This window comes from Euleptes europaea, chromosome 10, assembly GCF_029931775.1.
Source record: "Euleptes europaea isolate rEulEur1 chromosome 10, rEulEur1.hap1, whole genome shotgun sequence".
NCBI classification, from domain to species: domain Eukaryota; kingdom Metazoa; phylum Chordata; class Lepidosauria; order Squamata; family Sphaerodactylidae; genus Euleptes; species Euleptes europaea.
Genome location: NC_079321.1, coordinates 40269936 through 40296039, shown reverse-complemented (window position 1 = coordinate 40296039; position 26104 = coordinate 40269936). Strand labels below are relative to the sequence as shown.

The 26104-nt window shown below is 43.4% G+C and overlaps 1 protein-coding gene across 1 annotated transcript in view; it reads left to right on the top strand.

Moving 5' to 3' along the window:
• The window catches only part of DST (dystonin), a 389172-nt gene that overhangs the window by 341459 nt on the left and 21609 nt on the right, over nucleotides 1-26104 (top strand). The window contains exons 77-84 of the mRNA XM_056856095.1: nucleotides 317-487; nucleotides 2904-3059; nucleotides 3292-3498; nucleotides 4543-4662; nucleotides 10064-10233; nucleotides 12311-12470; nucleotides 13999-14193; nucleotides 19994-20122. Of these exons, the coding sequence (XP_056712073.1) occupies nucleotides 317-487; nucleotides 2904-3059; nucleotides 3292-3498; nucleotides 4543-4662; nucleotides 10064-10233; nucleotides 12311-12470; nucleotides 13999-14193; nucleotides 19994-20122 (1308 nt within the window). The remainder of the gene's footprint in view (nucleotides 1-316; nucleotides 488-2903; nucleotides 3060-3291; nucleotides 3499-4542; nucleotides 4663-10063; nucleotides 10234-12310; nucleotides 12471-13998; nucleotides 14194-19993; nucleotides 20123-26104) is intronic.

The following is a 26104-nucleotide window of genomic DNA, read 5'->3' as shown; positions in this document are numbered from 1 at the left end:
TCCAGTAGTGCACTGTAAATATAAATAAAGCAAATAAGAATGTCGACATCTTTGTGTAGTTCATTCATCCTTCTTGTTTTTCTATATTGATTTTTTAAATCAGAAAATGCCCATGTCCTCCGTGTCATCTGTCGTACCTGTACAATGGCTGGTGTTTATGTACACTTTTTAATTTCAATTACATTAACTTGTGTTGAAAGATGTAGCTAATAACACATTCCTTTTGCACATAAAATGTGAAACTTTTTGAGGCTAACTTTTAGAGTTATAATTGTTTATGTATTCATGATTTGGGGTATTTTCTGTCCTTGTTTAGGAACTCTGTTCTGCCTTTGAAGCCAAAGAAAAAATATACAAATGCCTGATGGACAAGGGCCTACAGATGCTTGCAAGATGCCCAGAGTCAGTCGAAACGAATGTTGAGCAAGACATAAATAACCTCAAAGAAAAATGGGAATCAGTAGAGACAAAGCTCAGTGAAAGGAAAGTACGTTGTAATTTACACATGAGGACATTTTCTGAAATGTGTTTTAGTTGGATTGTCTTAAGTGCAGAATAGTCTTGGCATCCTTTAGCTCCGCTCTAAGCAATAAATGATGTCACATACCAAAAATTCATATGGGAAAATCGATCAATAAAATATATGGCAATAGACTAGTGACTGTATCTCCTATTATAGGGCAGAGGTCACCAATTTAGGACTGAATAAAGCCTTTCAAGCCCACCCAGTCTGTCATCTTGTCAGCACAAAAGTGATGGTTTAATTTTACTGCTGGCATTTTGAATGTAGCTATTTTTTAAAGTTTCAAGTGATGTGGCCTCTATTGCATCCTCGGGGAGGACTACCTCATACTGCAGCAGAAGCATCACACTCATGTTTAACCGTGGGTTTCCATGAGACTATGCTTTCCTTTTTAAAAATTATTCCAAACATAGCTAAACAGTTTATTCTGAGTTCAAGCTATAAATTATAGCCTGAGGCAGCTGGGAAGAAATGTCTGCAAAGAACAGAAATGATTAAATAAATAAAGGAAGCTATTCTTAGAAATAAAGAAATCTGTACTCTCTTCTTCATGGTAATATAGATTAATGGATCAGTTTGGAGGCCTGGTTCAGGCATTTGCAGGGCAAGAGTAATTGCTTAGTGAGTGAGTAGTGGGCACGTAAGAACAAGAACCTAAAAAAAGCCATGCTGGATCAGACCGAGGCCCATCGAGTCCAGCAGTCTGTTTACACTGTGGCCAACCGGGTGCCTCTAGGAAGTCCACAAACAAGACGACTGCAGCAGCATCCTGCCTGTGTTTCACAGCATGTTCCTCTGATACTGGAGAGAGTATCATACCTCAGGCAGACTATTTACAGATGATTACAGAATCCCATTAGGGCTGATATCACTATCTAATCTTGGTCCTTCCTGATCAAACTGTTCTTCATATCAAACCCAGTCTGGGGGAAATCAAACAAGCAGTCCAAGAGGGTTCACACTTCTCTGTGTCCCCATAGACTGCAGATACTTGGGGAGATCTCCCCCCCCCCCTTTGCTGGTCGTATAAACACACATATCTGCAACCATGAGATTCAGGGATCCAAGAAAAACAATGCCTAAATGTTATAAAAGAGAAACAAACAATACTAAATGAAAACTGCAAAGACGTCCCTTCAAAACTCTCCTTTTGTGTGCCAAAAAACACATATTTTAAGTATTTATTTAGCATTAAAGGAACTGGTTTTGATGGAATTTCAGAATAATAGAAACACCTTCAAAAATAGTAGCTTACATGCTAAAAATCTTATATTTTTAGGGTTTTTTAAAGCAATTGAAGGGCTAGTTTTTGAAGAGGGTTCTATTATTTTGTTGTTATTTTTTATGTTGCCACATGGATGCAATTTTTCCAGGATCCCTGATTCTCACAATTCTGGAAGTGCACATCCATGGGACTTTGTCCATAGTTTCTATAGACACTAAGGTAATATGGAGGTATGTTCTCTTTTTAATTCTACTCCCTGAAGTTATGAGAAATTCAACAGAAGACCACCAGAAAATAACCACTGAATTAAAAGTGGAACAAATCCTAATTGAAGCTGGGGCAATTTGCTTTCTCTAGTAATATCACACTTCATGCAGACACCCTATGTATGTGTGTGAAGAGTGCCGTCAAGTCGCAGCTGACTTATGGCGACCCCAGCAAGTGGCTTTCAAGGCAAGAGAGAAGCAGAGGTAGTTTGCCATTGCCTTCCTCTGCAGAGCCTTCCTTGGTGGTCTCCGTTCCATGTACTGACCCTGCTTAACTTCCAAGATCTGGTGAGATCGGGCTATATGATGCGGCCTTCCCTCCAGACACCCCATAGTAATACCTAATTCATAACATTCTTTTACTCTATGAGACATGAGATAGATGCCAGAGGAGAGGAGATGCATCTGATCCACCATACAAAGATTCTCACTGGCTCCATAGATATCTCAATTGAGTTGCAGGAAGTAGACTTCTTTCAGCTGATTAGGACGAGAATGTTCTATCTAGTTGGCTAGACAGCTCTCCAACCCTGTTTTATATTAATTGTAACTATTCTTCATGCAGTACTGGTGCATATGGTCCTGATTCATGCATTCATAATCAAAGCTGAAATGCACATGTGTGTTTCTGGAAACCTTTCGAGATACTTGTATACGTAATCATTTAGCATTAAGAAGCAGGATTTTTTTAAATACACTGTCTTTTTCTGTTAAAAACGTTTTAAGATACCTTTTAATCTATGTAGGAATCCAGAGTATGTCCGTATTTTCCTAGAATTAATTGGGGGGTGGGGGTGGGAATTGTCCTCTTCCAAAGAACCCTTAACTGTAAAATGGTTTATTTCCCCATAACCCATCCACCACAGCTAACTGTAGCATCTTCTTGCAGATCAAACTGGAAGAAGCCCTCAGTTTGGCAATGGAGTTCCATAACTCACTGCAAGATTTTATCAACTGGCTTACTCAAGCTGAGCAAACCTTGACAGCAGCTTCTCGGCCAAGTCTTATCTTGGACACTGTCTTGTTTCAAGTTGATGAGCACAAGGTATGTAAAGAAACAGCAGTGGAGATGTAACACTCTCCTTCCTAGACCTTGCAAGGCTCTGGAGTGGCCTGTTAATGTTTTAAGCAACTCAGGAACACTGAAGTCCAAATGACATTTCATAGCTTTATAAATGACATTTTATAGTTACTCTAGCTAATAAAGTAGATAAGCCAGCACATTGTTTATTTTATGTGGATCTTTACAAATATCAATTTTTGTTTTGTTTTTGAAGGTCTTTGCCACAGAAGTGAATGGCCACCGTGACCAGATTATAGAACTGGACAAAACTGGAACACATCTGAAATACTTCAGCCAGAAACAGGATGTTGTCCTCATTAAGAATCTTCTGATCAGTGTCCAGAGTAGGTGGGAAAAGGTAGTCCAGCGTTTAGTGGAGAGAGGAAGAGCTTTGGATGATGCAAGGAAACGAGCCAAGCAGGTAACGTGGCAAATGTAGCACACAAAGTAACTAAGGTTGGTACTTTAAAGGACACTGAAGTTTTAATATGATGAGTTTAGTTGGTTATAGCCAGAACAGCTTCCCCGCCCCCAGTCACACCACAAGATACTTTCATCTAGAAATTTGAATTATCCCTTATCCCTATCTATGCTCCTTTTAATTATGATTACTTAACAAATACTCCCTTTTCTGTAGTCCCCTTTTCTCATAGGCCTAATGCTTTTTCCCTCATGTTGACATCTTTATGAATGCTGGGGGAGATTTTACAATCAAGTTTTAGTTCTCCCCCATTGGACTGCCCCAGCTGAAAGGGGTGGAGGGAGGCAGCTGTGGGCTGATAGTAGGGTTGCCAGCTCTGGGTTGGGAAATACCTGGAGATTTTTGGGGCGGTGCCTGAGGAGGGTGGGGTTTGGGGAGGGGAGGGACTTCAATGCCATACAGTCCAATTGCCAAAGCGGCCATTTCCTCCAGGTGAACAGATCGGCTGGAGATCAGTTGTAATAGCAGGAGATTGCCAGCTAGTACCTGGAGTTTGAGAAAGAAACACCTTATTTTGGGTAACATAACATGAAGCTCTTCAATAGTAGTAAGTTTGAGAAAGAAAATATAAGCCATACAGCTGTGTTTTTTTGAATAACATATTCTAGTACAGCGAAGTAATTATTGTGGGTAGTACCTGGAGGTTGGCAACCCTAGCTGATAGGCTTGGGGCATTTGCAGGCTAGAGAGTTTTACGTATGTCTAAGTAGGAGAGAGGTATGAAATTGCCACACTGGACAGAGAATTAGTTTTCAAAGTTTCTTTCAGGCATATATGAGACATTTATTGTAAATTGCCTATTGCAATCAAATTAAAAGTCTAAATGAAAAATAATCAGTTCTTTTCTGTTTCAGCGGTGCCTGTCATACCTGGGTGGCATGATTTTGAATAATGTTCACTTAATGTTTAATATATGATTATATGCAGAATGTTCTGGATGCTTGCTTATAAAGATATGTAAGTGAAAATGTTGCTCTCCTGCAGTTCCATGAAGCCTGGAACAAACTCATGGAGTGGCTGGATGATTCGGAAAAGGCTTTAGATGCAGAGCTTGAAATTGCAAATGATCCTGATAAGATTAAGATGCAGCTTACCCAGCATAAGGTGAGTCACCATCATTGGAATGTTACAAGATGGTCCAGTCAGACCTTCACACGCTTCTGTCAGTAGAGCTCTGTGTAATGAGCAGTGGGAGGGAGGTTTGTCGGCTTCTGAAGGCTGGGATGTTTGTCACAATCAAATGCAAACCCTGGCTAAGTTCCAAATAGGAAAGTGAATAGGAACCGAGAGGTTCTCTGCAGGGTCTGAATTTTTTTCCTGAAGACAAAGGGAAGAACAGAGACAGGGAAAGTGCAATAATAATTATAGAAACTGGAAAAATTGTCCATAAAAAGAAGCTTGATTAAAAACTTTGAAATACTCTGCAATCTTCTTGGCTAACAGGATTTAATAACACCCTACTCTTTTTTCCTGTTTGTTTCTATTGCTAGGGGATTGTGATACGGACATTTTTTGTTTCATTCGTATGAAATGAGAAATTTCAGTTTCATAACCAACCTTAGTTGGTGAGGCAAAAGAATAATAATAATTACTGTTGTTTACTATTTGAAATAAATTAGCAGTAATGGAGCTGCCAGCAACAAAAAAATTAAACTTGCGGTAGGAAAGGACAATTTTCCTGTGAAGAGTTCACAGCTGCAAAGCTTCTTTCCATAAATCTCATTATGCACAGATGAAAAGTAACCTTTAACCCTTGGATCTTTATAGCTCCAGGGAAAAGGTCACACTGTGTATAGAGACAATCCATTTTATGGTTCTGTTCTGCAAATCTGCCTTCATTCTGAACTTCAGTCATTGCTGTTACTTTGGTCTGCCTAGTATTCTCAGGATCCTCCTGGTCACCAGGCTCTTTAGAATATCATCTTCTGTGGGTTTTTAAAATCTCTCTTCAGTCCTTGTTTGCTTTATATAAGAAAATAAACCTTTGCTTTCCACCATGGTTATTGATATGAGCTTTATTGTTACAGTACTGTCAGATAGTCATCCAAACTATACTACATCTTCACTTATAGTCAAAAAGATCTGTATTTTTTGTTATCATTTTTTATAAACTCATGTTACATTTTACTGGGTAAAGGCCAAAAATGCTTCAGAGGGTGTTAGAGCTTGGTTTGACTTGTGGATGGTGGATGGTGCAGCAGAAGATTTTTCTGCCCACTTCTCAGCTGATCCCATCAGATGCCCTTGAGTTTCTAAACATCACTAAAGTTAGAACACCAAAGTGGTTCTCAGGAAGAATTTTGAGGGCCAGCTTGGTGTAGTGGTTAAGAGCGGTGGTTTGGAGCTGTGGACTCTGATCTGGAGAACCGGGTTTGATTCCCCACTCCTCCACATGAGCGGCGGAGGCTAATCTGGTGAACTGGGTTTGTTTCCCCATTCCTACACATGAAGCCAGCTCCATAGGAGTCTGGAAGGGGACTAATAAGCCATTAACTCCAACCCCCTGCTCAGAAGAGATTGTCTAGAGGCTTTAGATCAGCTTTGTTCGTAGGTAATGTTGGTTTGAGAAGAGCCATTGAGAAGACACTCCTCTGGAGTCTTGGTGCACTGGAGCAGTCATCATCCATTCTCTCTCTCTTAGCCAATGAAAAGGAGTTGAGAGGGAAAGAAGCCTGTTGATCCCTCTGCAGCAAGCTTTCCTCCCTGTCTTCCCATCCATCCATGATTTGTTGCCTGCTGATGAAGGCTTGTGGGACTTTTCCACCAAGGCCAAAATGTTTGGGGACACACTTGAAGTGGTTATATAGATAAGCCCAATAGAGTTACAGTGCCCTGGCTTGGATAGCTCAGGCTAGCCCAATCTTGTTAGATCTTGGAAGCTAAGCAGGGTTGGGCCTGGTCAGTATTTGGATGGGAGACTAACAAAGAAGTCCAGAGTTGCAAAACAGAGGCAGGCAATGGCAAACTACCCCTGAATGTCTCTTGCCTTGAACCCTACGGGGCCACTATAAGTTGGCTGTGACTTGAGGGCCCTTTCCACCACCACCACCAGAGTTAACAGTGGTTTAACTATTAATTGAAATGGTTAATTAGCTCAGATCTTTTAGCACCAGCTCAAAGAAGCAAAGTCCAGAATTTAAAAATGCTCACATGCTTACTAATTTAACCCATTAAAAAAAGTATCAGTTTTTACTTATCATTTCCATACCTGGACAATAACAAAAGCGTCTCCCCAAATCCTAGCTAATCCTTCTTGGGTTGTATACATACTGCATGATTTGTATTGCACGATATCTTCTGTTTCATCTCTTTTTTTTAAGAGGTAAACCTTTGAACCACTTTTGAAGAATTTAGTGGTTTTATTTTCTTAGACTATGGTCATAAACTAAGCAGTGTGTGATATGCAGAATAACTTGGCTTCGTTCCTTGCCAGCTTGTCACTGCCAAAAATAGGAAGAAACCAAGATAAAAATTCTCTCTGTCTCATATTTAGTACATGTTGCCAAAGGCTGAGGGGAATATTCATTGCTTTTTTATCTTTTTGTTTGTTTGTTATCACGTTACACTTAAGAAGTTAGAGTCTGGGAAGAAATGCTTTGGATCACAAAGTTCCACTTGGCCTCTGCTCAGCTATATTTTGTAAGAGATAATATTTACCTATTGACCTGACCATCTATTTATTCATTTTTAAGAAATGGTATCCCGCTCCATCAGCAGAATGCTTCCAAACAGATTTAAAAATGCAATAATTAAAACATGATAACACCACAATGTAGCCACAGAAAGCCTGCTGAATACAGTAATTAAACCGTTGTGAAATGTTCACCTTGAAGAAGGTAGATCTAAGGCTGGATTGTGCTAGGGATGATCGGCTTCTCCCGGCTCCTCCCATTTTAGGATTTGACCCCTCCCCACTATTTACCTGTGTCAGTTTCCTTCATATACGCAGTGCTGGTAAGATAGCTGCTTTTGACCAATCATCTTTAAAGACTTGTGAGTTTCATTCTCAAATATTTGGACGTGATGGAAAAATTGACTGAAATATTGTGACTTTGCTCAGATATGTTAATGCTGTCTTGCAAAAACATGATAGTTCTACAACTGGATGTCTTAACAATTATCCCTATCACAGAGGAAAAAGCAGCAGAGAAACATGCAGGCACTTTAAACTTTTTATATTATATGATCCATAAATTCCCATTGCTTTCAACTACAAGAGTATAAGTGTGTGCTTTTATTTTATTTTTTCCCCCATGGAAACCAATAGGTCTTGACAATTATTCATTTGGGTTGGATCGTGTCCACAATTTATTTAGCATTGTAGTTTGAGAGAGAGAGAGCACAGCATGGTTTCCCCCTCTTAAAGTCCAAAGCTATTTAATGCCAGTCTGGGTCTGGAAAAATAAAGCAGGGTACCCAAGGTTGGGTGAAAAGAAAATATATATAAGTCTATGTATAAATACTGAAAGTATAATTTATTAGAAGCGCTATATAAATGTTAAAATTATTTAAAAGCATTAAAATAGCACAATGGCATTTCCTGAGGTTGATAACTATAACCACATACCAAATGCGTTTCGGCCTATGGGGCCTTCATCAGTGGTTAATTAAAACCCTTTGTTAAACCTGCACACATTTACAGAAATACATTAATGAATACAAATGCAAATACAAACAGTTCAAACCCAACCAGGCAGGTGTATATGTTGTAAATTCTATTCCCAATTACTCAAACATCTGGTGTAATAGGTTCTTGTTGTAATACTGGTTAGTATAAGTCTCTCAAATACTATGTGTGCAGGTATCAACCTAGTAAAGCATTTATTTCCCCACTTCTCCACATGAAGCCAGCTGAGTGACCTTGGGCTAGTCACAGTTCTCCTAGAACTCTCTTAGTCCCCTCTACCTCCCAGGGTGTCTGTTGTGGGGAGGGGAAGGGAAGGTGATTGTAAGCCGATTTGAGTCTCCCTTAAGAGGTAGAGAAAGTTGGCATATAAAAACCAACTCTTCTTCTACTTCTACCCATGGATCCTCAGGAAATTTTGGAAAATGTGAGAAATGTAGCCATTCAAATGCAGGGATTTTGATTCCTGGATTATAAATTACATCCACATTCAGAATGATGTTAGGTACATAGCCCAGCATAGGAATGGTTGCACAGCTGTTGGCCTTTTTCCTCTACTTGTCCTGAGAAAACATGGTTTGGTCTGTGCTTGTTAGTGACTCCATGGCAAAGGCTGTAGCTCAGTTTCTATTGAACACTTGAATCAGATACTGACATTTTCTGCATAAAAGCCTCTTTGATGGGGCGAGGGCTCCCATGATCAAGAGAAAGGCAGGCTTCTGTTAGTAACAAAGGTGATCAAACATGTACTGCTTGGCTATGCTTTTTATTCACTTTCCTGCCAAAGCTGACCTTGACAAAAAGGTCTAGAATAATAAAGCATCTCTTTTTGTGGTTTAGATACCAGTTATCTCTTAGCATTAACATGAAGATCTTGACTGCACCCTCTGTATTTGACTAGCTTATACGATTTCTTTAGCTGCATTGTGATGTTTCTCATACTGTTAATGGCAACAAACAGCACCATTATTTCCACTGCATCTCCTTCACAAGTCCATTTAACTGGGATGCTTGGCTTTGAAGGTGATTTTTGACCCACTTTAAGTTAACAGGGACTCAGGAGGTCTGGATGCAAGTGATTTGGTACCACTGCTTTGTACATGATAGCCCGAAATGATGGAGTTTAGCATCCAACTGGAGGTCATGAACCTTCTTGCAGGGCTTCCTTTAATTGTTCCATAAAACCCAATTGATTACAGTTGTATTGATTTTAGTGAATGTCAGGCATACTCAGAAATATTTGGCCAGATTCAGAATGTGTTCAGGGGATTTCCTAGCTAAATGGAGTTTCTTTGAAAATGCCCAGCGCTGCATTTGGATCCAGATGCTATAAAGTCATAACAACATTAAGCATTTCATAGTGCTTTCAAGTGTTCAAACTTCTCTATTTACCTAGCCTTGTTGTGACCCTTACAACACCCCTATAAGGTAGTTCAGCATTCTTATCCCCATATTGCAGATGGAGGAGATGAGGTTGCCTTGCTAAATCCTCACAGTGAATTGATGGTAGAGGCAAAGCTTCCAATTGAGGACTAGAGTCAAAGCTTTGTTATACAGCACTTGATTATCCAGAATTGTCTTTTCACTGGCATTGCTCAGAAAGCAAAGTCCCACCCCCTCAGCCATCATGCCCCTGTGTCTTTGGGTGCGTGGGTGCCCACCCTTGCCTCTCCAGCTCTCCAGCAGATGGCTCTGGCTGTTGCTGGGCTTCTGACAGCTGGTGCTGCCAGCTGACACCGTTCTGGGTTGCCTCCTTCCCCCTCAGCCTATATTTTATTTGCTGGTCAAGCCACTACGCAACGCCAGCTCTCTAGGACAATTTAGTACAGTGTGTGGTTGGAGTCTTACTATTTGTCGGGTTTTCTTCTTGTTCTTGTGCAGGAGTTTCAGAAAGCTCTTGGAGCCAAACATTCTGTGTATGACACCACAAACAGAAGTGGGCGTTCTTTAAAAGAGAAGACCTCTCTCGCCGATGACAACTTGAAACTGGATGACATGCTGAGTGAACTGAGAGACAAATGGGATACAGTATGTGGAAAGTCTGTGGAAAGGTAAAGAAAAGAAGCAGCCGTGCTGCTTATATCAAAGATGTCTTATAAAGCAGTAGCTGTTATGAGCAGTGGAAGGGGACCTGTCAGAGCAATCCTAAGCAGAGTTACACCTTTCTAAGCCCATTGACTTCAATGGACTTACAGGGGTAAAACTATCCTTAGGGTTGCGCTGTATATCCATCGTTGCCACGTCAGTTTCCCCCCGACTCTGATGGTTCTGTTTTCCTGGTTCGCAACTAGTTTTATAGAAGGGTCGCTTTGACTAGAGGATAGAGGCTCTTGGGGCAGATGTCTCCCTCCATCCCCACACGTGTTTAAATGTGGTTTTTAAATCTCCTCACCTCACGAATTATTGATTTCTGCTACTGTGGCTAGAGAATAAAGAGATCACCTCAAGCTCAGTTAGAGTTTCTTGGGGGATACAGGGCTCTACCTCAGAAGAACTTACAACATCAGAGGTGCATAGTCGTTCCCTGAACATTTTCTTTTGTGTATTGCTTCAGCCTCGGGGTGGAGAACATTGCTTCCTGATGGGTTTTAACCAATCTTGGTAGTGGACCTAAGCGAAAACATCTTGTTTTTCTTATTATTAGTCACTGCTAAAACAAGCATGATGCCTTCCCCTTTGGAAAGGAAAATGAGACTGTCAGGTCATGACAGTTATGCACTTGGGGCACTGATAGAACATATAATGAAGGGGGATCATGATTATAACAAGGCATCACTTCCTTTTGTGGGGGGGAAACAGAGCAACAGGAGTGGACTTGGGACATTAAAACAGCCCTGGAGCAAGCAGATCAGTGGCTCAGAATCTGCCTACTTTGGACTTGGGTCTGAGCATTGATGACAACTGGTGTGGGATCATCCACTGGGCAAGACTGCACCTGTTGTCATCGTCACCATGGCATGGGCTTTTTGCTGAGTGGCTCCTGTGGTGCTGCTGGCAGCAGTGCCAGGACCACTTGGCTCAGCTTGCTCCTGGTCGCCAGCAGCTCTCCAGGGCAGTGGTCCACTATGAACTGACCCATTAAGTTAACGCGCCAGTATGCCCCTACAGAGCTAGCAGGTGGGACAGAAGTTATAAGGGTGTTGTGATAGGTAATATACCTTTGCTTAGGGATGCTATGGAGGCTGGCTTGTACCGGATATGGCCTGGATTATAGTGTTACAGTGGAATGTATTAGTGAGGGGCCAACTTCCTACAGTCTGATTCAGAAATAAATCAGTATGTACCAGCAGTCTGATAGAAAAAAAGGCACTCGAGCATTGTGAGCTCAACAAATTTATAATCTGAACCTGATAAATGTGACCTTCAGCAACATCACTGGTAGCTGTTTCTGTGTGTGACGTTTATAATTTTGGCCAGAAGAGTCATTGAATTTCCTCCACATCTGTACATGGGAGGACACAGTACAGAGTGGCTCCCCTGTGAACACCACCATATTTCAGTAATTTAACAGTCCCGGGGTGCCGAAGAGCCTTTACTCTTGCTTGTTTGAATGACTCGCCCTCAGCAGTGCTAAATTGAAGGTATGGCAATTCACCTTACTCAGAAAGTCTTTGCTCATGTAACATGAAGAAAATTGATACGCTTTCTCACATGATGCTGGAGTGTCCTCATTTCAAATTCCAAAGTGACCAATGGATCACTCCTATTTTAACGAAACTACCCACCACCATAATAGGAGATAAAATAGTCCCCTTTTTGCTGGTGGATAGAGATCCAAGTATAGTACTAGCAGTGGCCAAGTATCTCTCCACCACATTGTCCTTAAAGAAATAGGAAAAAAACCTCCCTATTAACTGCTCAAGACCAGTGGGTCATGGGAGCTAGGAAGGAAAGGAAAGTATATACAGAGTGGCTGGCCCTGCAGCAGTCCTTTGCTAACTCTGCACTTTCGTTCAGCTGCCATTGCTCATAAGAATGAAGGAAGTAGTGCTTCTTTTTCCACCCTCTGTCAAAACGATTCTTTTATTTGGATACCTGCTGTGAATATGAGTGTGGTAGTAGATGATGACCAAGCATGACTATTCCCCCCTCCCCATTCTGTGTATCTGTTTTGTTTTCCAACTTCAGACAGAACAAACTGGAAGAAGCCCTGCTGTTTTCTGGACAATTTACTGATGCTCTTCAAGCTCTCATAGATTGGCTGTACAAAGTGGAACCGCAGCTGGCCGAAGATCAGCCCGTGCACGGAGACATTGATTTAGTGATGAACTTAATAGATAATCACAAAGTAATAGCAACAAAATTACAGTGATTTTCATATTATTTTAAATCAGGTTGTTCTAAATGTTTTGATTAAATGTCTTTTGCGACAACGTGACTTTACAAAAATTGATGAATCCATTACATACATAGAATCACTAGACTGATATAAAAATTAGTTGGAAGAGGTAAAGCTCTTGCAAATCTTTAGGAAAGAAATTTGCTTTGAAACCTGCTGCATACTAATATTGCTTTATTTTATGGTACTTTCTGGGTATTTTCAGAACATAAGAAAGGCCCTACTGGATCAGACCGAGGCCCATCAAGTCCAGCAGTCTGTTCACACAGTGGCCAACCAGGTGCCTCAGGGTCTTAAAAATAAGTGCAAGTGAATGTTTTGTAGTGCAACCATGGGTGCCATAGGTTATAAGCATTCACTTCTTATTGTCGTAGCCTTTGGGCACAATCCATCTAAATTTTCAGGAAGACAAGAATTCTGATGCAGACATGGATTTCCACCCTCTACAAGGACTGCCCATTTATTTCAGCAGGGAGAGATTTGTGTGTACGTTCCTTTGTGTGCATAAATCTGCTGAAACAAATGAGGAATCTTAAACACACCCAAAATTGCATGGGTCTGCTGCATCATCTTTGAGCCTCTGGATTGGGGTATAAGAGGGCAGGAAAGTGCTTGGAGATGGGTGGAAGGGAGAGGGTCTGGAGAGAGAAACTACATGAGAAACATATAGCTTGGATTGGCTTTGAGATGATTATGTGCCCAGAGTATGCTGGTAGAGATTTCAAGCAAATTATTTAGAAATATTAATAATTTTTACCTGAACTCCCACAGTACAATGGAAACAGTGCTAACATAAGAGGTTTCCTATAGAATGTAGGGAGAATTACAGATTAAGAGTAAGTTAAGGAAAAATGAAATGCAGCAAAGTAGCAAGGTTCTGCCCTGACTTGGATGGTCCAGACTAGCCTGATCTCATCAGATCTCAGAAGCTAAGCTGGGTTGGCTCTGGTTAGTCCTTGGATAGGAGACTGCCAAGGAACTCCAGGGTTGCTATACAGAGGCAGGCAATGACCATTTATCTCTGTCCATCTTGTGCCTTGGAAACCCCATGGGGTTGCCATGTCAGCTTTTACTTGACACTTTCCACCACCAGCAGGTTTTAATAAATTCAACCCAACTTCCTTTGAAATCTTGAAAGGAGCCATGACTCAGCGGTAGACCAATGACTTTGAATGCAGAAAGTCCCAGATTCAATCCTTGGCATTTCCAATTAAAAGGGTTTTGATATGAAAGACCCCAGAAAGCAGCTGTCAGAGTAGACAGTGCTGACCTTGATAGACCAAACATCTGACTCAAGCAGCTTCATGTGTTCATGTGAAATACAAAACAGAATAATGTATAAGCTAGGGATATTTGCTCTGAAAATTGTCATTATGAAGCTGGGTTTTTTTACATAGCTGAAATGTGTAGTATACATATGAATTATGCAGATAATTTTGCTAAACAGAATGGCCCAATCTTTTTTCCTGGTGATCAGGTGTTCCAGAAGGAACTGGGAAAGAGGACAAGCGGTGTCCAGGCTTTGAAACGCTCTGCCCGAGAGCTGATCGAAGGCAGTCGCGATGATTCCTCCTGGGTAAAGGTCCAAATGCAGGAACTCAGCACTCGGTGGGAGACTGTGTGTGCGCTGTCTGTCTCTAAGCAAACGCGACTGGAACAAGCCCTCCACCAGGTGAATAAATGAACCGATCACACCAAATTCGAGCATTCTTCTTGCGGGGTTGGGGTGTGGTACATTCCTAGGATATTAACGCTGTGGCGAGATAGCGAGGGTCTTCTTTTTGCGCTGCTTATGCCACAAGGCTTTGGATGCACAAATGAGTTTGCAGTGAATGGGTCAATCACTGTAAAACCAGCTTAGAAAAATATTGAATTGAAAGATAAAAACAAAATCCCTGATTCTTAAGCTCTAATCGTGTCAAAAGAATAATGAAACTGACTGACCTGGATTGCAAATAGTGTCCAGTCTAGTCAAATCATACCTAAAAGAAAACTGAAAAACAAAAGTTCTTAAATAGCATGGTGTTGCCAATAAAGAAAGGTAGAGTGGCATTGCTATTTATTTATGGCTATGAATATGTGTATTAATACTTGTCTTTTCACACGCTTCAAATGGCTTTGTAAAAAAAAAAACCTTTAAAATTAGTTATTAATTGTTCCAGATAGAGTGGAGAGGGGTAGAGCTTGTTTCTCATCCTGTGCATTTGCCATAAGGTGTCTGCAACAAACCGACTGAAAGGCACACACATGTTCATTTTCATTCTTCGGTGCAGCCCCACATATGGGATTGCGCCTGCGCACAGGCCTGCCACCGGAAACTTTAATAGCCTCAGACCTCCAAAGGGGATGCCCCTCCCCTCAGCCGCGGACGGCTTCCTGCCAAACTCACCGCATGCTCCTGGGCGGGGCATCCCCTCCCTCCTCAGTTCCTTCTTTGCCGCCGCCGAGTAAGGAGCTTTCTAGAACTCAGAGCTAACTACCTCTTCGGATTGCTTTCGTTTTCGTGAGTTACTATCCTGTTTGCCGTTTGGGTTGCCCCAACCACACCTGTTATCACTTTGCAAAAAACGCTTGGAGGACTGACTTCGTTCTTTGCCTCGGTCCCCTCGGTCGTGTGCCGAGGGCCAGTATGGCCCCCAAGATGCCGTTCAAATTGTGTCCAAAGTGCGCAACAAAGATACCACACACGGACCAACATGATCTGTGCCTACTTTGCCTGTGCAAGGGACATAATGTCTCCGCGTGCAAAAGTTGCCAGAAATTTTCTACCCGCGCCTGCAATGCCCAGGCTGACCGCCTCAATGTGGAGCTGTGGAAGAAGGCACTGATGGCCCCCTCCCCCTCAGCGGGCTCCAGGACACCGCGAGATGCACAGTTTGTTCGATCGGTACCGATCACCAAGAGCCCCAGATCCGGCTCGGATCCGAAGCGCTCGGATCCGACCCCGTCATCAGATCCGACGCACGTGTCCAAGAAGCACAAACACAAGTCAAAGCACAGGGATAAGTCTGGCAGCGTCAGCCTCCCCACTTCTAGAGCGGCTGCCCCTGCGCAGACGGCTGCGGATCCGACAACCATCACATCGGATCCGACCCCGGTACCAAGGACCCCCTCCTTCCATTCGTGTTTCCCGCTCCTCTGCTTCTCCGATGTCGAGCTGGATCCTCTCGAGGAAACGATCCTCCCCTCGGATCCGGGCCCATCGGATCCGAAGAGAGTCGTCCAACCTTACCTGACTCCTAACCCCCAGCCTTCCATCGCTCCAGCTCTACTTCGAGAGTGGATTGAATTTTGTAGGTTTAAGCAGATCAACCTGCAAGGCAAACCTTTGACCCAAACCACTCCTTTATTGGGTTCACCTCTCTATCCTCTTACTCAGAGTCCCAGAACCAAATCTGAGCCTGAGGAACCTGAGACCAGAGCTTCAGTTGACAGTTCAGAGGGAGTGTCTGAACCTTCCCCAGACGAGCTGGTGGGTGACACGGAGGCTGTCTCCCCTTCTGAGGACTTAAAGTTAAGAATGGAACAGATGATCCGCATGGCGGAAGCACTGGACATAAATATCACCACTTCAGATAACAAACCGAAGGACAAGATACTTAGCCGCCTGTACCTAGATTCACCTGGTATAGCGGCGTTTCCGATCCTCGAAGATCTCTCTGAAATCTCTAAGTCAGTCTGGAAGAAGCCAGCCTCTGTGACTCCCTCAACCAAGAAGATAGAGAATCTTTACAGGGTCAAACAGGACTCTGCAGAATTCCTTGTTATCCACCTACCACCATCCTCTATCGTCACTGGCGAAATGCAGACCAGACAGCGCCAAGGACAGCCCTCCACTCCTTCAGATAAGGAGAGTAGGAAGATCGATCATCTGGGCCGGAAGGCTTATACTTCTGCCACTTTAAACTTCCGCATCGCAAATTATCAGACGATAATGGGCGGTTATCAACTCTTCCTGTGGGAGAAGGCCACTCCACACATTGATTTTCTGCCTGAGGAGTCTAAATCTGCCCTAAAACTGATCCAGGCAGAGGCGACTAGGCTGTCTAAGCAGGAGATTTCAGCTGGCAAGCATGCTGCTGAGATCGCAGCCAGGTCCATGGCCACAGCTATAACCTTCAGGCGCCATTCCTGGCTTCGCACCACTGCTCTCCCCTTGGACACCAGAGTTCAAATCGACGACTTACCCTTCGAGGGTGATACTCTCTTTGCTGCAGGAAGCACAGAATTCCTCACCAATATTAAAAAGGACCGTCAGACAGTGAGATCCTTGGGCATCACCCGCACTTTTCAGAGCCAAAGAGAGAGATTTGCACCTCGCCAACAAAGCTTCGGGGCACCTTCCTACAGAGACCAACGCTACCAACCATATCCTCCCCAGGGAAAGTTCCACCAACAGCATAATCAATCAGGCCAACACAAGCAGAGCTTTAAACAACAGCCACAGGCTAGTCCACACCACAAGGAGCAATGTTAGCAGGCTCAGCGTTTCTGACTATTGGGGCAGACCACTCAAAGAGAGTTCCCATTCCTTGATAGGCTGGCCTGCTTTGCTGATGCCTGGCCCGCCATCTGCTCAGATGCATGGGTTCTCAGAGTTATTGTTGAGGGCTACCGCCTAGAGTTTAAGGCCCAGCCCAGATGTTCATCTGCTAGTTTGTCCCGGGACAACTCGTTCCTGGATTTTGCCTCCCAGTTAGAAGAGCTCTTGTTGAAGGGAGCTGTTCAGAAAGTTTCGTTGCCATGTTTTGGATTCTTCTCCCGCATTTTCATGGTGGAGAAAAAGGATGGGGGCTCTAGACCCATTATTGATCTGAGACTCCTGAATAAATGTTTACGCGTTTCAAAGTTTCGTGTGGTCTCATTACCCTCTGTGATGGAACTGATCACTCCAGACACATGGTTCGCTGTATTAGACCTAAAAGACGCGTACTTTCATGTGTCAATACATCCTGAACATTGCAGATTCCTGATGTTTCGCTACAGGCGGGAGGTCTTTCAATACACTGTCCTCCCGTTTGGTCTGGCCACAGCACTGCGAGTGTTCACAAAGTGCATGGCGGTGGTCATGTCCTTTCTTAGGAGCAGGGGTTGCTGTATATACCCATATCTAGACGACTGGCTGGTCACAGGCAACAGCCCAGCTAGACTATCTTCCCACTTGGACCTGGTTCTAATCACGTGCGACAGACTTGGCCTCATGGTCAATCTTAAGAAGTCCAAGCTAGTGCCCTCGTCGCAGGCCCAGTTTATTGGGGCTGTTCTGGACTCCAACAGGGGTAGGGCCTTCCTCCCTAGGGAGAGGGTGCTAAAAATCAGACACATGGTCCAGCATTTTACCAGATGCAGACAACAACCGGTTATTTCTATTCAACTCCTATTGGGTCTCATGGCCTCCACTACTGCCGTGACACCTTTTGCCAGACTTCAGATGAGAGAACTGCAAAATTGGTTTATTAGGTCGTTTGACCAGTCCCGTCACTCCCAAAGACATAGGTTGTCTATCCCAAGGGGAATTCTGAGATCATTGCAATGGTGGCTCTCTGACCATAACCTGCTCAGGGGTATGCCCTTTGGTTATTGGAACCCTGAGTTCACGCTCACCACGGATGCGTCATCGGAGGGTTGGGGTGGTCACTGTGAGGATATGTCTATACAGGGCCAGTGGGATGTGAGGGAATCCTCCCTACACATCAATATGCTGGAGTTAAGAGCTGTACATTATACACTTACCTCGTTCTCAGATATTCTACGGGGATCCCAAACGCTCCTCCAATCAGACAATACCACAACTGTTTACTATATAAACAAACAGGGGGGAACGGGGTCCCTCCCTCTATGCCGAGAGGCACAGAAAGTATGGCAAGTGGCCTTGTCCAACGAAATCCATCTCAAGGCCATACACATAGCGGGAATCCACAATACTTGGGCGGACTCTCTCAGCAGAAGAATCACTACGAATCACGAGTGGGAACTGCAGGAGAGGTTCCTGCGACCGATTTTCCAGGACTGGGGGGTCCCCCAAATAGATCTCTTTGCCACCAGAGAGAACAAGAAGGCAACGAGATTCTGTTCCTTAGCAGGCAGCGACCCAGGGTCTCTGGGGGACGCTTTTCAGCTGACATGGTCGGGTGTCCTTTTCTATGCTTTCCCGCCTTTTCCCCTTCTAGCAAGAGTGCTGGGAAAGATCAGGGCAGACAACACAGAGTGTATACTGGTAGCCCCACAGTGGCCACGCCAGATATGGTTCACAGAATTGATGTCGCTGGCGGGAGGGGTTTACAGACCATTCCCAAGGGACCCTTCCCTGCTCAGATGGGGACACCTGTACCATCACGAAATCAACAGGCGGCATCTTGCAGCATGGAAGATAGACCCCTGGTGGGGGAGGGACTCTCTTCTCCAGTAAAGCAGGACATCCTTCAGGCGAGAAAGCCCTCTACACGTTATTCTTACAGTAGGAAATGGGAGAAGTTTGACAAATGGTCTGAATCTCAAGGGATTTCCCCCTTTTTGTGTCCTCTACCCCGTATACTAGAAAGGAGAATCAAACAAGTTAGTAAATAACAGAGATTTTGTGATGGGGAGTCTATGCCCTATCCAGTTTATCTTGGCTAAGATAGCAGGACCTAAGGTCCCTAGTCATTGGTCGGCGGCGGGTGAGGAACTGAGGAGGGAGGGGATGCCCCGCCCAGGAGCACGCGGTGAGTTCGGCGGGAAGGCATCCGCGGCTGAGGGGAGGGGCATCCCTTTGGAGGTCTGAGGCTGTTAAAGTTTCCGGTGGCAGGCCTGCGTGCAGGCGCAGTCCCATATGTGTGTCTGCACCGAAGACTTCAATGAACAGCAGTTACAGGTAAGTGCAACTCTGTTTTTGGCCAGCACTGCATGGCGTGCTGATCGGAAGTGTTTTCTAAAGGCTTTTTGACATGTTACTGAAACACACAAAACCTGTTAGACCAGGACCCATGCTAAAACACAATAAATGAACCCGGGCACCTTGTTGCCAGAAATGACCATTGTATATGAATACTGCTTCAGACTCCCTGAAAAGTTACCATCTATACACAATGTTGATTAACTTTCCCCCTTCTCCAATAATATCGGCTGCATTCATTAGCATGGCTCCACCTATTAATTTAAAGCACGTCTGTTGTAATTTGTCAATATGAAGGAAAGTTGCTCTGAATGGGCCTTACACATGCTATCAATAATGTAGTTAAAAGCAGGCACAGATAAAGCCTTTGGACTCATTTCAGAGTTCTTAAACAGCATATGACATTTTTACAATTATGAACATGAGGTGCTGTATGTCATAGATTCCTTAATGGAAAGTTAATGTGCATTCATTGGTGAATGATGAATGACTTCACTAGTCTGGGCTCAGCTTCATTGTTTGTGGGAAGAATCCAACATTGTACTCTTTCTGTCAGTTCCCTTTAAGTATTCTCTCCCTGCAACCTTCATATACACAGGCAGAGGAATTCCACTCTGTGGTTCATGTTCTTTTGGAATGGCTGGCTGAGGCTGAACAGGCCCTTCGTTTCCATGGCATCCTCCCAGATGATGAAGAGGCTTTGCGAGCGCTAATAGATCAGCATCGGGTGAGTAAGATAATTGGGACAATGCTTGGCTCTCAAGGCTGGATTTATGGGAAGGCAGAAGTAAAATAAAGCAGTGCCGCCTATTTATGGTTTATTTGGATCTGGCAGCAAAAGTGAGAGAGCCAGCGTGGTGTAGTGGTTAAGAGCAGCAGATCCTAATAATCTGGTGAACCGGGTTGGTTTCCCCACTCTTCCACATGAAGTCTGCTGGGAAACCTTGAGCCAGTCACAGTTCTCTCCGAACTCTCTCAGCCCCAGCCACCTCACAAGATGTCTGTTGTGGGGGGAGGAAGGGAAGGTGATTGTAAGCCGGTTTGAGACTCCTTAAAATGTAGAGAAAAGGAAGATATAACAACCAACTCTTCTTTTTCTTCTCAGTGTTCTTTCCTAGAAATGAAAAGTTGTGGAACAGTCTTCCCACGGATGAATGTTTTCACTATCTTAAGCTGTGAAGTTTTAAAAGAATAATTGGCAGTCAACTAAAAAACTTTAAAATCGGCATATTCTCAGTCTATATCATCTGAACATTGCATGTTACTAAACGCCATTGTCCTCCTTGACCCTGGCATGAACCCTCACATCCTTAGCAATTCACACTGCCACCCTAAGGAGAGTTACACCCTTCTAAGTCCCTTGAAGTCAGGTGGCTTAGAAAGGCATGGCTGTGGCTGTGCAATCCTATGAATACTCCAATCTGGAATAGTTCTGCATGGGATTGTATTGTCAGTCTAACTGAATAAGTGAAACACCATTTGCTTGTTTGTTCTCTTCCTAATCCTGCTGGCCAGACTCTCCAGACAGGGGAGATCACAGCTTCCAATGGGGCTGGATATTCACTCTCAGAAAAACTTATTCAGAAGGACTGAAGGAGAAAGGCTGTAGTGGAAGAGTATGGCAGAGCCAGTAGTAGCGGCCAATTGGAGAGAATGAAAGCGTTGAGGCCCTTCCTTTTAAATCAAGTCTCCACCATCTATAGCTCACAATGGTGAATTCAGCCTACCAACCCAAGAAAGGCAGCCTATCAGATTTTGACACTTCTCCTGGTTTTGCTGCTCTAGGACTTCAAAAACATGGCCTTCAATCCACCAATAATTTTAGTGGAAGGAAGGACATTCCTGAAACTCAACTCTCTCCCCCCCAAAATACCCCCAATACAGCCCAAAATACCCCCAAAATGCTGCTCCTCAGGATCAGGGACTCCTAGGAACAGGCTGAGGAGGAAGCTAGAAGTCTCCTATGGGTGAGGGGGGAATAGATGAAAATTGCCCCACTTCCATCCACTGAAATTTCTTATTGGATCCATTGGATTATTGGATCTTATTGGATCCCTGAAAAGTTATCAACCACTCAACATAGTAAAATATGGCAGATGGGCTACATTCAGTCTAGTATGCCACAAGTTTTCCAGGTTTGTTTTAAATGCTGTCAGCAGTTTTAACACTGGGAGTAAAAAACCCTTCAGTGATACTCAATTGTCAGCAATCCAACCAAGGAGTGAAAATGAAAGGATAAATAGTTAATTTGAATCCCTATATAGGGCCCACCTTGGAATTTATATTGCAAATGTTTTCTACAGATGCACACACAAGTATATATACACATGACTTTTACTGGGAAGTGGGTAGCTTTTGCTGTTTTGTTACTATGTTGGTACTCTCTCATTGTGGCAGGAGTACGTACGTTTACTTACTTGAAAGTGGGTTCTCTCAAAATAAACGACTTATTGCAAAGAAGTTTAGGATCAAGATATATGTAACATACACTGCTTTTATGTCAAGGTACAACTATTTTACAACAAGATATTCTGAAAGGGGCAAACCCTTGCTTGTTTACACTTAGTAGGGCAGAATTATAAATTATGGGAGACGCGTAGATGTTGCTAAACTTGTGGAATGGGAGCTGGAAATTGGATTGCGATGACATTATGTCTTCTCTTTTGCTGTATGTCTCCGGGGGTGAGAGGAGAGGAGCAGGAGGAAGAGGAGAAGCAGACATATGGCTGCTGTTTTTGAAAGTAGCCAAGCATTTCTCATAGCTTATTGGTCTACATTTGCTTGCAGTTGAATTGTGTTACTGTAAGTGGTCATGGGGACACTGCCCAACCATGTAAGAGTGCATATTACAAGCCAGGCCATTTTTTTGTGCACCATTTTTTGGGCTACTCTGTATTACCATACAGTGAGATCAAGGAAAGGCAGCCAGCATTTATATGATCTATGGAAAACAGAATGTTACGTTTACTGTCAGTCCTGCTGAACAGGCTCCAGATGGTTGTCTCTTATTGGGGGGAAAAAGCTCCCCAGTCCCTTGATCACGAAAAGCCATTCCTGCATCCTGTATGATTAACACTTGATTAGATGTATATTAGATTAGGCATTAAATTACAGCATCAGATTTCACTGAATATCTGGAAATGTTTTAGCATTTGCTACATTGGTAGTTTCACAGGAGTTCAGCATGACCACACAGATGTTCACTTAGAAGTGAGTTCCCACTAAGTTCATTGGGTCTTGTTCCCAAGAAAGTGTACACAGGATTCCAGCCTTAGCTGCTGTCCAGAAAGATGATTTTCTCTATAACATTTGTGTCAAACACAGTTATTTCAAAGAGCTAGAAGTTAACCCAGAGCAAAGCAAGCTAGTAATGCTCTTGTGAATCCCACCAAGTGGAGTTCATCTCCATCTAAGCAGTATTCCATTGATGCAAATATCAGTGCTCTAGCATTCGACATAGCATAATCCTTGAAAAAGTATGAACATTTACCATTTCTCACCTTGAAATATTATTCTCCAATGCATTATTTAAATTAAAATTTGAAATTTAGACCAACAGAGCTAATGCTAGTGCTATGTCTTACACAAGCAGAAATACCTCTTTGGGTGCAATGGATTTTCTTTGCACAACTGTGTACCACAACATGGCTTTTATGCTAGCAGAAGCGGACTGTATGTGTCTGCTTTGAAAAATGCAGAAAATTGACAGCATTTTACAAGAGAACATGTTTATGAAACTTTGAAGAAGGTAAAGGCAGGAGCCCGGGGATGAAGAGAAAGCAAGCATGACAGAGCATAAACAGACAGAGCATTTTCCAGGGCAAACAATAGCCAGAGACACAAGAGCAAGCAAAGCAACCCCTGGCCAAAAGCCTCTTGAAGCAGACAGAACAAGCCCAAAGAACTAATACAGAACTAGCAGAAGCACAGGGCAATGTGGTGAGCCTAACACAACCAATGTCAAAGTAGAGAATCCAAGCCAAACTGATTTAGCAAAGAGGGATGTGGTAAAAAAAAATGACAGGATTGTCCACTGAGAACAGTAAGAAATGCTGGAGTGCCTATTGGATATAATGGGAGCCAGGAATGCCGATTGACTTGCATGGGCTCCATTGAAATACATCGCAGCACACAACAGTTGCAATTAAAATGACGGATGGATTTACAGTGAGGGTCTCTGGGCCCAGATAGAGTGCTCTGGGACTGGAATGACAACCCACATAGTGGAATTATGGCCCCTGGAAGCAGCACAAGTGCTCTGGGTCTGGAATAATGCCCCTCCTGAGCGTAATGACTGTCCCTGGGAATAGCATAAATGTTCTAAGACTGAAATGACAGCCCCTGTGACAGCATGTTGCAATAACCACTGGTCAAATGTTTCCCATGCAAACAGAACCAACAAGCCCGACAGAACCAATTTAGAACTAAGGAATCTTGGCAGAACCACAAGCAAATGTGGCACGCCCAACAGAAACAATGTCAGACCAGAGAATGTTAGCAGAACAAACTTAAGCAAGGGGAGGGAACTTTTGCAAGCCCAACAGAACAAATGTCATACCACATAAGCCCAGCAAAACAGACTTAAGCAAGGGAGTGGGGACTTTGCAAGCCCAACAGAACCAGTGTCAGTCTACAGAAGCCCAGCAGAACAAACGTAATCACAGAATCATGGAATTGGAAGGGATCTCCAGGGTCATCTAGTCCAACCCCCTGCACAATACAGGAAATTTACAACTACCTCCCCCCCACACCCCCAGTGACCCATGCTCTCTGCCCAGAAGATGGCCAAAAAAAAAAAAAATCCTCCAGGATCCCTGGCCAAACTAGCCTGGAAGATATTGCTTCCTGACCCCAGAGTGGTGATTGGCATTTCCCTGGGCATGTAAGAAAGGGCCACGAGAGCCAAGCACTGACGCAACTCTTCCTGCCCTCCCTCTCACGATCTGCCTAAGTTCACAGAATCAGCATTGCTGTCAGATGGCCATCTAGCCTTGTTTAAAAACCGCGAAGAGGGGGGGCACTTTTGTAAGCTCAACACAACCAGTGTCAATCCACAGAAGCCAAGCAGAACTAACTTAAGCAAGGGAGAGCACCGCGAAGAGGGGGGGCACTTTTGTAAGCCTAACCAAACCAGTGACAATCCACAGAAGCCTAGCAAAACCTGAGGCCAATATGGCAGCATGTGTCCAAAAGAACCAACGGCAATCTACAGAAGCCCAGAAGAACCAGAGACATCCAGGCAGACCTGTAAGAGACACTGACACAGACCACACACAAACATACACGCTAACATCATTTCTCTCTAACATATGATCATACATTCCTGAGACATCTGACTCCTTCCCTCCTCCCTCCTGTTGCCTGGGATAAATGCAAAGGAAAAGAAATACATTTGGGATCGGGTTTACCAGCTTTGGCAGAGATTCCCTGATGTGCACTGAAATCTAGATATTCCTGGAAAAGTACCAATACGGTATTTTGGGGTATATTTTCAGATTGGATATATCCGAGTGCACATTCCTATTCCTTCCCCTTCGTGTCTCTGCCCCTGCTGTTTCATTTGCCCCACTTTTTTAATCTACCCTATTGACCAGTGATTTTTTTTCAGAGCCTCTTTCTAATTAATCTTCTCTGCCTTTCTCAAATTATAATTCATCTTGTCTTTTCTTCAGGATCCTCTTTCTCAGTCTATTGCCTACTTTGCACCTTCTGCTTTCTTGCCTCTGGGTTGCTTGCCCCTTAGCTTCTCAGCTTTTTGGATCTTTTCCAGTTCTGCCCCGCCTGAGATTTTAATCCCAAACAAACAAACTTTTTTGCCTTCCCTCACAGAAATTAAGCTGGAAATTGTTATCCCACCAGCTCAGCCAGAACTTCATGTATCACAAATGCTTGGGGTAGGGGGGTGTTGTTTAACAGGGTTTGGCTGTGATGTATTTTCTCCAGCTAAAACCCCCCTAATGGCATAAATAACTGATAAGGCATTTGAAATAAATATATTACAATTTTCTTTAAGATTCATCCCAGAAGTGAGTGTTGTAAATTGTCCAAAGAGTTGTAAATTGTCCTTAAAAATGAAATTTATTTCCATTCCTTCTTAAGTAATGTCCTGAGTAGCTGCTGGCAAGGGGTGGGTCACACATTTAACCTCTTGAGGAGAAATAACAGCCCCTGTTATTTCTGAAAAACCTGCCTCCCCCTTCTTTCCCATAGCAACCATACAGTGAGTCAGACATCACTACTTAGAGTAAGTAAAAAATAATGGCAGCTCTCTCCTTACCAGAGACAGGGAAGGGAGAATGAATACTTGGGAAAGTATTGTTGGCCAGCAAAGTAAGATGGGGGAAGTGTTTTTAAAGCTGAGTCCATGCCAAGTCTTAGGGGAAAGCTCTTTGCCTTGCATGCAACATGTTTAATGTTGGACCTCAGACTGAGGGTGGGCCTTGGGCTTATGCACCCCCACATTCCCCTCCCCTCCAGTTCCCTGAGTGCAGGTAGAAGCAGTGAGTGCCCAGAGAGATCTTGCGTTTGTTTGAAACCCTGTGTAACCAAACCTGATTTCTCCCTAAACTCCATTTGTAATCAACCAAGTATTGTGCACATAGGTTCCTAAGAGAATCCTGTGGATACAAACAGACAGAGATCCAGCTCAAGGATATTTTGTGCTTTATAATTTCTTACGTTAGACCTGTGCTTACCTACAGCATTTACT